At 47.6% G+C, this 15,238-nt stretch overlaps 3 protein-coding genes across 4 annotated transcripts; all 3 read left to right on the top strand.

The window, feature by feature from the left end:
* Positions 1 to 63: 63 nt before the first annotated feature.
* CTDNEP1 (CTD nuclear envelope phosphatase 1) lies at positions 64 to 7,173 on the top strand. Of its 2 annotated transcripts, XM_074311747.1 has the most exons (8): positions 64 to 572; positions 2,993 to 3,059; positions 3,222 to 3,340; positions 3,533 to 3,604; positions 3,993 to 4,109; positions 4,432 to 4,543; positions 5,636 to 5,720; positions 6,109 to 7,173. In XM_074311747.1, exons 1-8 carry the CDS (start codon positions 471 to 473, stop codon positions 6,167 to 6,169), a joined length of 735 nt encoding a protein of 244 aa, XP_074167848.1. In that variant the 5' UTR covers positions 64 to 470; the 3' UTR covers positions 6,170 to 7,173. The 2 variants fall into 2 exon arrangements, with proteins under 2 accessions (XP_074167848.1, XP_074167849.1); XM_074311748.1 differs by lacking the exon at positions 3,533 to 3,604.
* A 213-nt stretch (positions 7,174 to 7,386) lies between these two features.
* On the top strand, positions 7,387 to 10,081 carry GABARAP (GABA type A receptor-associated protein). The gene is made up of 4 exons (XM_074311754.1): positions 7,387 to 7,913; positions 8,754 to 8,832; positions 9,004 to 9,122; positions 9,498 to 10,081. Exons 1-4 carry the CDS (start codon positions 7,824 to 7,826, stop codon positions 9,561 to 9,563), a joined length of 354 nt encoding a protein of 117 aa, XP_074167855.1. The 5' UTR covers positions 7,387 to 7,823; the 3' UTR covers positions 9,564 to 10,081.
* Positions 10,082 to 10,738: 657 nt separating this feature from the next.
* Positions 10,739 to 15,222, top strand: PHF23 (PHD finger protein 23). Its single transcript, XM_074311744.1, has 5 exons — positions 10,739 to 10,998; positions 12,321 to 12,352; positions 12,461 to 12,553; positions 13,378 to 14,221; positions 14,392 to 15,222. The coding sequence occupies exons 1-5, from the start codon at positions 10,965 to 10,967 to the stop codon at positions 14,604 to 14,606; spliced, it is 1,218 nt and encodes a 405-aa protein (XP_074167845.1). The 5' UTR covers positions 10,739 to 10,964; the 3' UTR covers positions 14,607 to 15,222.
* Positions 15,223 to 15,238: the final 16 nt, after the last annotated feature.

The following is a 15,238-nucleotide window of genomic DNA, read 5'->3' as shown; positions in this document are numbered from 1 at the left end:
CACTCTCTCTTTCCTCATTCCCAGCTTCGCGCGCCCCGCTCTCCCAGCCCTTCCCTTCCTCCCGCCGGCTTTCCTGCACTCAACCACCTAGTGCGCCTGCGCCGCGGGCTTCTCTCTTCCCTCCCCCCTCCCCCCCAATCTGCCCCCTTCCCTCGGTCCAAGGACCCTACTCTAAAATATCTGCTCCCTTTTTAGCACGTATCTTCCCTCCTTCTTTCAGAGTGCGCCTCCCGCGAGTCCTTAAGGACTTGCCACATCTTTCCTCTTACTTCCTTGGAGACATTTCTCCCCTTTGGGGAAGACTTCTTTGAGCTGCATACCCACCGTGGTCTAGTTGTAGCTTGTTAGTGCTCAAACCCTATACCTTTCCCCTCCCAACTGCGGGAGGGGGAAGGGAGGCACTGCCCCCTGGGGGCCTGGCTGAGCCGGGCCCCGGGGCCCCCCGGGCCGTGAGGGCCAGGGGCGTCGGGATGATGAGGACTCAATGTCTCCTGGGTCTGCGCACCTTCGTGGCCTTTGCTGCCAAGCTCTGGAGCTTCTGCTTGTACCTTCTGCGGAGACAGGTCCGAACGGTGAGACTGGGGTGTCAGGAAGCCGGCTGGAGCGCTTTCCCCCCCTCCCCCCTGCTGGATTTTGGGAGGAACGAGAAAAGCTATCCGGAGTAATTGGTGGGCTATTTTCGTTGGGTCTAGGACAGGAGTTGGGTAAGCATGTATATTGTAAGATGGCCTGCTGGGGGAAACCTCCACCCTTGAGCTGGTTGAGACTTTTCTTTAGTAGGGCAGAGATTTTGAAGGAAGAGTATTAATAGGGAACCTTGTTGACAAGGCCCTGAAATTTAAGGGGTGGACTGTTTTTGGAGAATTTTTACCTAGTTTTATCCAGTGATCTGGGTTGGTGGAAGGGACTGTTTTGATGAACCTTTTGTAACAAGAATTGAGCCACATTTGCAAAGGGGAGGAGCCGTTGAGTTAGAATTAAAGGAGACCCTGTGGGATAGAGCCTGGTGTCTAGGCAAAAATAGGAGGGTAAAGAGAACGTACAGTAGGAGTCCTTGTCAGAGACTTCAGCCTTTAGGAAAAGTTTGAGGTATGGAGGCATGTGTAGTATGACATTTTGGTGAGTCTTCTGGGTGGTAATTTTCCTCATCTATAAATTTTTGTTGATTTGAATGATACTTTGAATTGGATGTCCACTGTGAGACAGAGGGAGAAACACAAGAGGGGAAGAGGGAGGGAGGAAAGGAAGGGGAGAGAGTGAGAGTGTGTGTGTGTTGATAGAGTTTGTTAGCTTTTTACTCCAATTTTTTTTCTCCATAGGACAGATATCTTTTTGTAAGGGAGAATTTAGGAGTACACAAGCTTCTGGTGTAAAAGAATTTATAAATTGTCTCCACAACTTTTTAGTGAAATTCCAAATAAAACAAATAGAGGTTTGCTGCCCCATCTATGAGAGAAAGATCTCCTGGATTTTAGGGAGTATTGACCCCTTCAGTTAAGAGGCCACGGGCTTCATTTTTAACTTATTTTTTCTGTCATAGAGTACTGAGAGGGTTTCTACCACTAAAGGAAAGTAAGAACCTGAGCCCTTGAACCTAGGGAGAGCTAGTTTATGGGAAAGAAAAGAGATAAGGAAGAATTTGAGGCTGGGAGAATTCGTAGTTCTGACATTTAATAGCTTTTTACTCCCAAACAAATCAGTTTCTCCATTCTGAAAATAGGGAGTATACTATAGTGAAGAAAGTTATTTTCAGACAGATGCTATATAAATGTGAACTATTACTCCTTTCACTACTGACACCACACTAGATTTGTCTTTCTGCTTGACTTTGCCTTACAGACTCTTCTTTCCAAATGCTTCATTTTATCCTAGGTAGAGGAGGAGAAAATCTGGTTTTGGTACTGGGTTTAGGGACCTCCAAAATGATCATCTCTTTTGGTCTAAATCCCAGAACTAAGCTAGACGTTCAAGTCCTATTTCCAGGTAGCCCCCATTCTCTTTCTCTTGGCTGCAGCTTGGAACTTTTCCCTACATATGCATAAATACATTACCTTACATAGCATACACAGTTTTCTGTTTTCCAGATCAGGCCCTGTCCTAAGGTGGAGAAAACAGAATGGGGAGATTCTATGGAAGTGGGGAGATAAGACATTTGGATTTCTAGAAAACAGCTTTGTGCCAAGAAGTCTAGGTTCCTATAAGTAGTAAGATCTTGGGTTCGGTAAATGAGGACGTCAATCCAAAGGAACTTTGGGTTTAAGTAGAGTGGAATATCCAAGCTTCTCCAGTAGAAGCTCCTAGAGGTGAATTCAAATTCCACCTCAAGATTCAAGTTTTATGTTAGTTACATGAGGTAAATAATTTAATCCCTCCAGTCTTAGTTTATGTATAAAGTGAGGGGACTGATCTTTTTAGGTACATGAAGACTAGGAATTAAAATTATTCTGAGCCAGGGGGAGGGAGAAAGAAATTAATGCTTTGGGCTTTCTGATAACCAGTCAAATCTGCCTAAAAAGTTGGGCCTTTGACTAATTAGACTAAGCACCTAGAGAAACTTGCCTTGGGGGCCAAGGTCCTGTGTAATCCCGGACTGCTAGTGATGATGGAAGTGGACAGGTGGCTAGTTAAAATAGGCTCCATGGCCCTTAGCCTGGAGAACTTAACTGACCTGACAATCTCTGAATATGCCTAGGCCCAGGTGAGATTGACCCTTCAGTCCCCAGACCCCCATTCCCCTTCAGAGACCCAGGAGTGCCTCCCGGTCTACAGTTCTTTTCCTCAGAAGAATAGTCATTCCAATTGACACTATTCAGGAATCAGAGACCCAAATATCTAGAGTTCATTTCATTTTTTGATGTCAATATTAAGAGTTGCTATAAAATATCTTTGGGATAGTGAGGGCTAGGATAGAACTTTGTGTGTGGGTGCCTGACTTTTATTGGAAAAAAGTTTCCTCTAGTAAAAAGTCCTAATACTTCCTTCTTGCTTCTAGATAATTCAGTATCAGACTGTTCGATATGACATCCTTCCTCTATCCCCTGTGTCCCGAAACCGGCTTGGTGAGTACCTGGACCTTGGGAAACAATCTAAGGCTAAAAGTGAGAGTAGGATGGATGGAGCCTAAAGATCAGCTACTAGTAAATATCTTGGAGAAGCTAAAAGGCCCTGGAACAAAGGTCTTATCTTTCCCTCCCCCACCCTCCACCCCCCTCCCCTTCTAGGCCAGGTAAAGCGAAAGATATTAGTGCTGGATTTGGATGAAACTCTTATTCACTCCCACCACGATGGGGTTCTGAGGCCTACAGTTCGACCAGGAACACCTCCTGACTTCATTCTCAAGGTCTGAGGGTGAATGGGATGGATGTATATGCCACTACTTTGCCCTCTTCTGTGTCCCCATTACTCTTCATCTCCTTTGGGGTTTTCTATTCCCTGCACCTTGGGACTGGGATAAGCCTGGTGGGGCAAAAGTCTCTCCAGGGAGGGGATGATAGTAGGGCTTCCCCCCAGCCCCTCCTTATCCCCCCCACAGGTCGTAATAGACAAACATCCTGTCCGTTTTTTTGTACATAAGAGGCCCCATGTGGACTTCTTCTTAGAAGTGGTAAGTTTTGGGTAGGGGATTGGGGGGATGGGTGTTTAAGAGAAGAATTTTCAGGATCTAAATATAGAGGCTATAAAGGATTGGGATTATTCAGTGTTGAGATTGGGGGAGGGGGAGAGGGAATATAGATGTTAGTTGTATTAGGAGACTTGGAAGAAGAGCAATATAGTAGTGATGGGAATTAGCAGGGTGGTATTGTGGTCTTATTCAACTCTAGCTGTTGCCATGGGCTTCTGTTTATTTTTGAGCTTTCTGTCCTTACCCTTTTTGAATCTGGGATTTGTATATATTGACCCAAAGATATAATCAGGATTATAAATTTGGTATCTGGTTCATAGAGATGTGAGTCTCTCAGTCTGTGATAGCTTTCCATTTCCTTCTCCTTCAGGTGAGCCAATGGTATGAGCTGGTTGTATTTACAGCAAGCATGGAGTTTTATGGTTCAGCTGTGGCTGACAAATTGGACAATAGCCGGAGCATACTTAAGAGACGATACTACAGACAGGTGAGGGACCTGAGTTCTCTAGTTTTTGAAGAAAAATTGGGCTTGGGAACCCAGATGTTAATGTCTTGAATAAGCAGGTAGATGGGGCAAATCATCAGGCTAGGAGATAACATAACAGAACCCGTTTCTCTAGGTATACGGGCTAGGGAGGTGGCTTCCATTCCCTTTTCCCCCTTACACTTTCCCTTCCCCTCTCCCCATTCCTTGCCAGGTTCTCAATGTGAGAACAATAAGAAATCTGGACAGGTTGGGATTTGAGGAACCAGCCCCAAAGGGGGTCTATCTCTTCTTAGCTAATGCCCTTGTCTACACCACCTCCCAGCACTGCACTTTGGAGTTGGGCAGCTACATCAAGGACCTCTCTGTAGTCCACAGTGACCTTTCCAGCATTGTGATCCTGGATAACTCCCCAGGAGCATATAGGAGCCATCCAGGTAGGAGGGTTGAGGGAAGCCTAGAAAATGGCCAGGGGAGGTGGGGTGTGGGGTGCTTTATTCAGTCACTGATTGACTTGGCTGTGTGACCTCTATAAAATGGGGAGACTCATCTCTTCATACTCTTTAAGACTTCAGATCACTGTCTGAATAATAAATCATGTAAAAGCACTTTGGGAGAGAGGCTTTTGTTTTTAAACTTTGATCAACCAGAAGTCCTAATTTATTGATAGCTTTTGCTTAATACAGTATATAGTCTTAAAATTTTTAAGTCATATTGTTCTAAATGCAATCAAGGGGGGCACTTTTAAAAGAATATTGTGACAGGTTTTTTGGTAAATTCTCTTTCCCAAATTTCTTTTACAAAACTTGATTTTTTATTATTCTTTTTTTTACTAAGGCAATTGGTGTTAAGTGACTTGCCCAGGGTCACACAGCTAGGAAGTGTTAAACATCTGAGATCAAATTTGAACTCGGGTCCTTCTGAATTCAGGACTGGTGCTCTATCCACTAGCTGCCCCCAAAGTTTGATTTTCAAATGTTGCAATTAAATTTTAATAGATCATAATTGTCCTGTAGCTTTCTATGCTCACATCAAACAGCTATAAAATATACCTAATTTTTGTATAGGGGGAATAAAGGATGTTCAAGAAAGAGGTATTTTGAAGGACCACTTGAGTTGGAATATTATCTCTTTGTTCAAATATTTAGTTGCCCATAACAAATATGGACATTAAAAGGATTGCACACACTTAACCTATGTCAGATTATTTGCTGTCTCAGGGAGGGAGGGAAGTGAAGGAGAAAAATTTAGAACAAAAAAGTTTTACAAAAATATATGTTGAAAACTATCTTTACATGTATTTGGAAAATTACAATACTATTAAAAAAAAAAACCCAAAACTGAAATATGTAGTTGTCTAACCTTGAGTAAATTACTTAAACTTTCTGAGCCCTTTTTATCATTTGTAAAATAAAGGTGATATAATGCATTGCATTTCATAATACAGGATTGTTGTAAGGCAGGTAAAACTTGATAGTTATCTTTTTTCAAACTTGCTCATTTCTATTTTCTTAATCCTTACCTTCCAGACAATGCCATCCCAATCAAGTCCTGGTTTAGTGACCCCAGTGACACAGCACTCCTCAACCTGCTCCCTATGCTGGATGCTCTCAGGTGAGAAGGTTAGGGTTGGATACTTGGGTCTGGGTACTGGAGAGGTGTAGTAGAATGAATGCTAGACCTAGAGTAAAGAAGACCTGGTTTTCAGGCCCACTTCTGACACTTCTAGCTGTGTGACTATCCCTTAACCTTCCATCTATAAAATGGGATTAATATCTGTAGTATTACTTCCATCACAGGATTGTTCTGTCATGACCAAATGAGATAATTTATGTAAAGTGCTTTGTAGATCTTAACATTGTATAAAATGTCTTTTGTTAATGTTGTTGTTATATTCTTGAGGAAATTAGGGGCTGGAGGAAAAGGAGACCTAGGGATCCTGGATCCTTTGTTAAGTGGTTGAATGTTTATCCCCTACTATTCCCTTCTTCCCCTACCCCAGGTTTACTGCCGACGTCCGCTCTGTGCTGAGCCGAAACCTTCACCAACATCGGCTCTGGTGACAGCTACTCCCCCACCCCCATCCCCCCACGCACACAAATGGAGCGGGGGAAGGGAGGGAGAGCCCTTGGGCTGCTTGCTCCATCCCTAGCCCATTTCTGAGGACTGCCTGGCCTGGGCCATCTACACTCCACTTGGAGGCCAGATGGACATACAAGCCCAGATACCGAAACAGCCTCACCATGTTCACACACTCCCTGGAAACTCCAGGTTGGGATACAGACTGTGGCCTGGGAGGGCCAAAACAGCCCCCATGTCAGGGGTGAAAGACTGGTCAGAGGTAGGGAGAGACTGACCTGGGAGGGTCAGACAGATGCTAAACCAGCTCTGTTGTGATTTGATTTTTTTAAAAACTTGTAAAAAACAGATCTAATTCTTCACTGCTACTCTGAGGGGTGGGTTTGGTAGGGGAACAGGGCTTCGTCCAGCCCTCCTCAACATCTTAGCATCCAACTCTTCTTTCCCTTTCCATTTCCCACTTCTTCTACCTCTTCCCAACCAAGATTTCCTATCACTATTGAACCGTGTATTATAACTGAAATTGAACGTGCCCAGATCTTGAGAATTGGGGAAAGAGGATGGGTGGGCCACTGGGAAGGGGTATTATTGCCTCATCCTCCCCTGCTTTAGGGAGAGGAAATAAGTGTTTTGGTGAAAGCTAGCGGACAGGAGCCATGAAAGAGACGTTTTGCCTAGTGATAGAGGATTGCCTGAGGGAGTCCTACGCTGCAACTGCATGAGAAGAGAGGCTGGTCATAAAGTGGCAGAGAATAGGGCAGTTGTTTACAAATGCCCCGTTTGGGCCTAAGAGAAGGGATCAGCACACAGGTTCCGGGCGGGGCTACCGTGACAGGCTCCTCAGTTCTTTGGCCCTTATTGGCTCTCTTCTGCATCAGCTCTACACCGGATCTACTTCCACTTCCTTGTCACATGACGTCTTTCCCTCTCCCCCCTCCCCCACGCTATTTTTATGACGCTTCACGTATCACTAAATCCTGTGTTGACGTAGTTCGCATCCCTCCCTTATTCTACCTTTTGGGACCTTAGTACTCCACCTTTTCCAAGGTTGTGCGTTGTTTGCACTCCTAGGTGCCTTTAGGTTTCCGACCTCCAGCTCCCTTTCCCACCTTGGCACTATTTTGATGTCAGCAAAATCCCCTGCGTAGTAGCACGCTTCGTGAATCCGCTCGTCGTAACTGTCTCCATTTCCTTTCGGGATCCCTAGTGGTTAAAAAGTCTGCATCTGCTCACATCCCCCCATGGCGTCTGAAATCTGAAATATAGTGTGAGTCGCCTTCACCGTGCGCATCGGGACAGCGAATCCGTTGCCGTAATTTCGTAAATCCGTTCCGAAGCGGTTACTCCAGTGGCGTAAGAGGGAGGCGAGGTGGGCGGTTCTTGCGCCCGCCGCGTAGGAGGCCCCGCCCCCCCTGCGCCGTTGGCGTATGCAGGGTGACTGGGAGGCTCCCAGTGGGGCTGGGGGAAGCGGGGCGGAGTTGGTGAATAGGGAAGTGGCGCAGGTCGCAGAGATCGCTCCGCCGAGTGAGTTCACCCGCCCGGCCGTCCGTCTCCGTCGCCGCCGTCCCCCGCCCCGGCCCCGTCCGCCCCTCCCCTCCCCCGCTCCCCTCAGCCCATCCCGGCCCGGTCCCTAGGAGGATGAAGTTCGTTTACAAGGAGGAGCACCCGTTCGAGAAGCGCCGCTCTGAAGGCGAGAAGATCCGCAAGAAGTATCCCGACCGGGTCCCGGTGAGGCGGGGCGCGGCTGGGCAGGGCTGACGTTATACTCTCCGCGGCGTAGCCAGGCTGTGCATGTCTGCGTGTGGCCAAAGCCGAGGCGCCACGCAACTGCGAGGGTGCCTAGAATTGCACAGGGTTGGGTTGTGGGAGGCCTAAGGCTGCGGGGGCCTTCCCGGGTTGGGAAGGGAATTCCCCCATCTGTGGAGACAGCCTTGGAGTGCGGGGGGAGGGGAGGTGGTGGTGTTAGCTTGGGGGTGTGGTTTAGGAGGGGAAAAAGATCGGAGGGACGAGAACCGAATTTTTAAGAAGAGGAGCTAGATATTAGGGAATCTGTGGAAGACGACATTCCCGAGTTTCAGTTGGTGCTAGTATATGTATTGAGATGCTTAACCTATTTCACACAAACTTCAGGGTTCTAGGATGGGCTGATGAAGTGAGAATAGGAATGCCAGGACATCTGTTCAGAAAGCTATACTTTCTCCATTCTAAAGACAAATTATTCTAGAGAAGGTCTAGGTTCTAATAGGATCACCACAAGAGTTCCTGTCGAGGATTATTGGCTATTGGACACCTGGAATACAGAATTTCAGCGTTAAAAGGGACTTCTCAGTCCAACTTATACTAACAGAAATACTATTTGGAATTTAACATTATTTCTGGCAATTGATCATGTAACTCTTGTTCCTTCAAAGGAACAGTCATTAACTACAATCCACTTTTAAGGGATGCCAATTACTGGTACGCCTACTGAAAAAAATGGGGTCAGGGTTCTGTGTAGTGAGGGAAGGAAAGAAGGGAGACAACAGTGATATTACTCTAATAGCCTTATAATGTGCCCTCTACCTCCAGGTGATTGTGGAGAAGGCTCCTAAGGCCCGGATAGGTGACCTGGACAAGAAGAAATACCTGGTGCCTTCTGATCTCACAGGTTGGAACTACTGAATCAGTTGATCCTTGGTGGCACTGGTGGGTGGGGAGATGGTTATAGGCTGGAATAAATTCCAATGGGAGGCACAAGGTAGGCTTTTACGTTCTATGAGCCCCTGAGGTCTCTAATGTGACTTTAGTTTTTTACCACCCCTCCCAACATTCCTTATAGTTGGTCAGTTCTACTTCTTGATCCGGAAGCGAATTCACCTCCGAGCTGAGGATGCCCTATTTTTCTTTGTCAACAATGTCATTCCACCCACCAGCGCCACCATGGGTCAGCTTTACCAGGTATAACATGGTGGAGGAGATGGGGGTTAATGGGTTAAAAACTCTTAAAGGGTTTTAAGTAAACAGCTCCTTTTCCAGATGATAAAATTGCAAACAAAGTACTGGCAGTGGTTGGACTTCCTACTCAACTCATACCTTAATCTTTTATACATTAATAGAAAAATTTAGTTTGAAAGCTAAAAGGGTGGGCAAGGAGAGGTTAATTCAATCCAGGTTAGGGGCAGCCAGTTCCTTTCCCAAGTCCTATGGCTCAGTAACTATTAGTATGGATAATTCTTATCAACTTTCCAAAGCTGGGATGTATGGGTCTCTAAGGAACTTGACATAGAATGGATCATGTTTATCTACATGCCAATACTGTATCCCTACTCTTAGGAACATCATGAAGAAGACTTCTTTCTGTACATTGCCTACAGCGACGAAAGTGTCTATGGTCTGTGAAGCTGCCTGCTGCCCCTGGGTGGGGGGGCCCTTCTCTAAGAAGAGTGAGGGTTCCCCTCTCTCTTCCTCTCCTTCTCCCCTACCTACCCCATTCTCCTCAGTTTCTTCCCCCTGCTGGAAGACAAACACCACCACCTCTTGTCAGGACCTGCAATTTGCAATGTTTAATACTCTCTTTCCTTCAGCCCATTCTGGCCGGGTTTGGGGAGGGCAAGGGTAGGGGAGACCCCTCAATGTCTCTATTTTCTTTTTTTCTCCCTTGGACCTAAACCTTTTTCTGCCCCTTCCTATCCCCCCTCCCCCTCTCCTCCAGTCTTTTCTTGGTTGTCCATTCCCCTTTTCTCTTTGTCTCATGATTGTTTTGGTTTCTGTTCCTTCCCAGACTTCCCAAGGGACGTCGGTTCCTACAATTCCTCCTCTCTCCTCCACTTCCATCATCTTCCCTCCCACGGGATCGGGGTGGAGGGGTGGGAATGGGCAGGGGGTGGAGAAGATCAATAAAGAAACCACCAACTTAACTGCCTTGTTTCCTGCCCTTTTTCTGCTCTTCGTCGTGGGGCCCATGAAGGTTGAAATGGGACTGTCTTTACCTGCTCCCTTTCCTTAGGCTCGTCACAGTGGGAAGGATCGATTCCTCTCCCATGGAATTAGTTCGGAGACAACATTGTCACATCTACATTTAACACAAATAGTGTTAGAATATCCCAGTGTACGAGAAGGGATCCTTGCCTGACTAAAGGGGAAACTCACTTTAACCCAAGCTAAGACAGTGATCATGTCTCCCTGCAGTCCCGGCTTCCGCCTGATTGGAAGCGCCCTTGAGAAGTGGAGAAGTAGCAGAGAGGCGGTAAGGTGGCCGGAAGCTACGATTCTCCCTTCCTTTCTTTTTACGATCCCGCCCAGCCTACAGTTCCCGGCAGCCCTTGCGGTCATTCCCCACCACCCACCGCCACCCCTTAGCTCCTTTCCCCGCCACTGGAGGGGGGGGCGAGAAAGCTGTGCGCCTGCGCATAGACTAGGACTGCTGGGAATTGTAGTAACGCTGGTCTTCGCTGTCCACGTATATCTACATAAACCAGGACTACGTACCCCGTGGTGCATTGCGCGTTGGAGGCGGAGGGCGGAGAGGAAGGGGGAGGGGAGGAGTAGGGAGCAGGCGGCAGGCGACGCGGGGGGGTGGGGGGGGGGTCCGGTCCGGGAGTGCGGGAGGCGGCAGGAGCCAGGCGGTTCAACCACAAGGGACAGAGGAGCTCGGGAGAAGACAGGATAGCAGGACGGAACCCAAACTTGAGCTGGGGTTAGGGTTGAGACAGTCTCAGGAGGGTGGAAGACTGTAGAGGCACCGGAGACAGCACCGGGAGTCTGGGGGTGGGGGGTGGGGGGAGGGGCGGTGCGGTGGCGATGCTGGAAGCCATGGCGGAGCCCAGCCCCGAAGGTGAGCCTGGGGACCCGGAGTTGGTCACTGGGAAACTTGGGGGGCGGGGAGCTCCGTAGAGCCCCGGGGGAAGGGGTGATGAGTTGGGATACCAGGACCGGGAAGCGGAGGCTGAAGGAACTGGAGGGAGAGGTCGGACGTTCGGAAGGGGTGAGGGAGGGCCCTTGGACTGCGCCGGAAGGGGGGAGCTGGGCAGCTTGTGGGGAACGGCCTTTTGGTGCTGCTTTTCGGGCAGGGAGGGGATCTGCTGTGGATCTGGGTGCAGTTGAGGGTTCAAGAATGGCTAGTGAATGTGAAATTGGATAAAATCGGAGGTGCGGAGCCAGGTAATTTTGGGGGGCTTGAAGGTCCAGGTTAGTTGAGGAACAGCCCGGAGGAGAAAGGATGGGGAACTGCTGCGGGGGAGGGGTGCTGTGGAACTGGGTAACTGCTGGGAGGGGGAGGTGACTGGAGTCTGGGAGCTGCTGGGGGAGGGGAAGGGTGGCTAAGGAACTGGAGCCGGGGAGTTGATTGGTAGGGGCTGGAAAAGCCATGAGGACCAGAAACTGGAGACTTGTCCAGGACTTAATAGAGGGGATTGTAGCTGGGAGAAAATGGGCTGGAGGGAGACACTGAAAACAAGAGGAGCCTAAGGGTGGGCCTCCTTCACCTTCTAAACACACCCCCAAGCTGAGAAGCCGGGAAATAGGAGAAGGTTGGAGTAGAGAGTTTTGAAGTATGAAGTATTGAGTCAGAGAATAGTGATAGAGTATGGACAGAATACTAAGCAGAATGTCTGCAAATTAAAGAATAGGACCTAGGGAATCTTCTAATTGAGTTGGGGGAGGTGAGCTGCATGTTCAGGCTTGAGAATAAGATCTGACGAGGAGGAGGGGGTATTATGAAGCTAGATTAAACCTCAGCTTCGAACTGGTCTGAAAAGAGAACCCAGAGATTAGAATAGTTGGACCCAGGACATGATGATGTGTGGGAGTGTCCCAACCAAAATGATGATGTGGGGAGTGGGAGCTTCATATAAAAGGCAACAGAAAAGCCAGGAGTTCTTGGGGCCTGGAAGAGTAACAATGGAAAAAAGTAAGAGTAGAACCCGTAGAAACATCAACATGGGAGGACACATGCAAGCCAGTCTTAGAAGACTGGGCAGTGAGCTCGGGAAGATTACTTGGGAAGAAAATAGCAGAATCACTCAGGCCTGCCTCCTGTAGGAAGGAAAGGAAAGAAGTGAAGTGGGATCCTTAAAGAATAATGTTGAAGAAAAGAAACATATATATATGATTTTGCAGTCCCTTGACATAACTCTTTTATTTATTTTATTTTTCCAGATCTTCCTCCGAACTTGAAGCCAGAGGCCCAGGTGAGATTTCCCCCTTCAAGGGACTTTGCTTCTGGACCACTGTTCCCTTTGGGGATCCAAATGTCTGCTTCCTTGATCCACCCCAATCCTTATTTTCTTTTTCTATAGCCCCCTGAAAAACGAAGGCGAACAATTGAAGACTTCAACAAATTTTGCAGTTTTGTCTTGGCATATGCTGGCTACATTCCCTCCAGCAAAGAGGTAGAGCATGAAGGATTTGGATAAAGGGGAAGGGGGGGAGGGAAGGCTAAAGTAAGATTTAGGAAGACTGGAGGGAATAAAGCAGAATTCAGGGGTAGTTTCAGAAGTCTAGAAGGTCATGAAGAATGAAATGGATAGGTGAATATGGGGTTAGGAGATGGTTAGGATGGAGAATTGAAGGATATTGAAAATGGAGAAATTTAGGATTAGAATTAGTAGAGGTAAGGTTAATGCAGCTAGTTGGGGTAGGGCAGAATTAGGGAAATAGGACAATTGGTTATTATAGTTTTGTTTGGGATTTTGAGTATGCTGGAAAATTTTGAGGTTCTTGGAGGCATTCTTGGGATCTTGTGGGGGGGGGGAGTAAGTAGGTAAGAAGATTAAAGGTATCCAGTGTTTCATTTAGTGTCATGAATCCTTGGCTCAAATCTTGTCCAAGATAACCATTAGCAATGATCATAGGTATTTATAAAATTGGGGTGATCCTTAAACTGTCCATTTAAGGAATTCCATTTGCAAACCTTAAGAGTTCTGTGTACTGTGGATGGTTATTATTTCTATTAATATGATTAAGATTAAGATAATGGATCATGGGGGAAATAGGGGTTCTGGAAGCAAAAGAGATTTCATGGAGGTGTTTGGGGATTGTTGGCCTTTGCAGAGAATTAGTTAAACTTGGAGAATTTAACTGTGCAAGAGTCTCAGACTCTAGTACCTGATTGTGGTTTAGTCTGATGTGTCTAAAGGTGTGGGGAATGGAATGGAGTTGGAACTTTGTTGAAAGAGAGCACCAATACTTAACCTCCCTTCCCACCCACCCCTAGGAAAGTGACTGGCCAGCCTCTGGCTCTAGTTCACCATTTCGGGGAGAGAGTGCTGCAGATAGTGATGGCTGGGATTCAGCCCCTTCAGACCTTCGAACCATCCAGACTTTTGTCAAAAAGGCTAAATCTTCCAAAAGGAGGGCTGCCCAAGCAGGCCCCCCTCCACCAGGGCCCACCTTTCCTCGACTGCAGGCCTCTGACAATGCTACACTGCTTGAGAAGATGAAGCTTAAGGACTCTCTCTTTGATCTGGATGGACCCAAAGTGGCACCCCCTCTGGTCCCTGCACCCCCAACACATGCTCCTCGGGCCCCTACTACCCTTACCCCTGTCATTGCTTCCCAGGAGGATCTCCCTCAACCTTCCCGAAAAAAGGACCGAAAGAACCGAAAATTGGGGCCAGGTGGGGGAGGAAACTTTGGAGTGCTTCGGAGGCCCCGGTCAGCTCCTGCAGATGGTGAGAAGAGATCAAGAATAAAAAAGAGTAAGAAGCGAAAGTTGAAAAAGCCAGAGAGGGGGGATCGACCCCCCCCTTCTGGGCCCCTTCGAGCTCTTCCCAGTGACACAGACTCTGAAGAAGAGGAAGAGGAAGAGGAGGAGGAAGAAGATGAAATAGTAGCAGTGACAACAGCAGTAGCAGGCAGTTGTGGGGGTGAGGCCCCAGCTTCTTTACTCCCTCCACCCCCTGAGGCCCCTCGGCCCCTCACCTCAACCCCACCAGGAGGTATCCCTACAGAGAGTGAAGCCAAGGAAGTGGGGAGCACAGAGACGAGCCAGGATGGGGATGGGAGCTCCAGTGAGGGTGAAATGCGGGTAATGGATGAAGACATCATGGTAGAATCAGGTAAGAAGGGTGTTTGAGGGAAATATACTGGGGAGAAGGGGTGGAAATAGAGAAGGACATATACTTTTGTCCCTGAAGGGAGTAGTGGGTTCTTTGGGATGGGGGAGTGCTTGAATTTCTGTAGACTTGAGTCCTCATCAGAAACTGATCACAAACATCCCTTCTCCCAGGCGATGACTCATGGGACTTGATCACCTGTTATTGCCAGAAGCCTTTTGCAGGGAGGCCCATGATTGAGTGCAGTTTATGTGGAACATGGATCCATCTTTCATGTGCTAAGATTAAGAAGACCAACGTCCCTGATATATTTTACTGCCAGAAGTGCAAGGAGTTGCGACCAGAGGCCCGTCGGTCCAGTGGTCTCTCTAAGCCTGGAGAGCCCTAAGATCCGACCCACCCCAAACCTCTCCTATTTCCAAGTTGGAACTCTTCCCAGAGACATCACCACCACGATGGGGGTCCCTATGTTGCCACTGATCCATTGGGATTTGAACACTGTCCTATTATGAGGTGGGGATTCTCAAGAAAGGCTTGCTTGGGAATGAATGGGTCTTTCCCCTCAAGCCTTTAGGACTTGAATTTTGATCCATTGAACAGGAAGGTGTCCCTCTTCCTAAGATTCCCTACTTCATCCCTTCACTGTTCTGCCAGTTGATCCTGCTTACTCCCATATCCACCAGCCCAAACTAGGGTTGGAATCAGGGTGGGGTGAGGCAGTTGACTATACCTCTAGTGTAACATAGCATTGCCTACCCCTTTCTTCCATCATTTGTTTGGATTCTTACCTTTTATTTTCTTGAACCCTTTCTCCCATTTCTTTCCTTTTGAAAACCTTTTGGCTCAGGTGGCCAAAGGAAGGTAACACATGGGTCTCTGTCTTTTGTGTGGGACAGGTGATATTTCTATCATCTACCTACTTCTTTGTTTTAATAATATTGGCCAGCTGCTTGTACATACAGCGTGTTTGTAAATAAAACAAAGTGGGCTCTTTTGTGTTTATAGCCCTGTGACCCTTCA

This window comes from Sminthopsis crassicaudata, chromosome 4, assembly GCF_048593235.1.
Source record: "Sminthopsis crassicaudata isolate SCR6 chromosome 4, ASM4859323v1, whole genome shotgun sequence".
NCBI lineage: Eukaryota > Metazoa > Chordata > Mammalia > Dasyuromorphia > Dasyuridae > Sminthopsis > Sminthopsis crassicaudata.
Note: the sequence above shows the minus strand (reverse complement) of the source record. Positions and strands in the feature narration are given on the sequence as shown.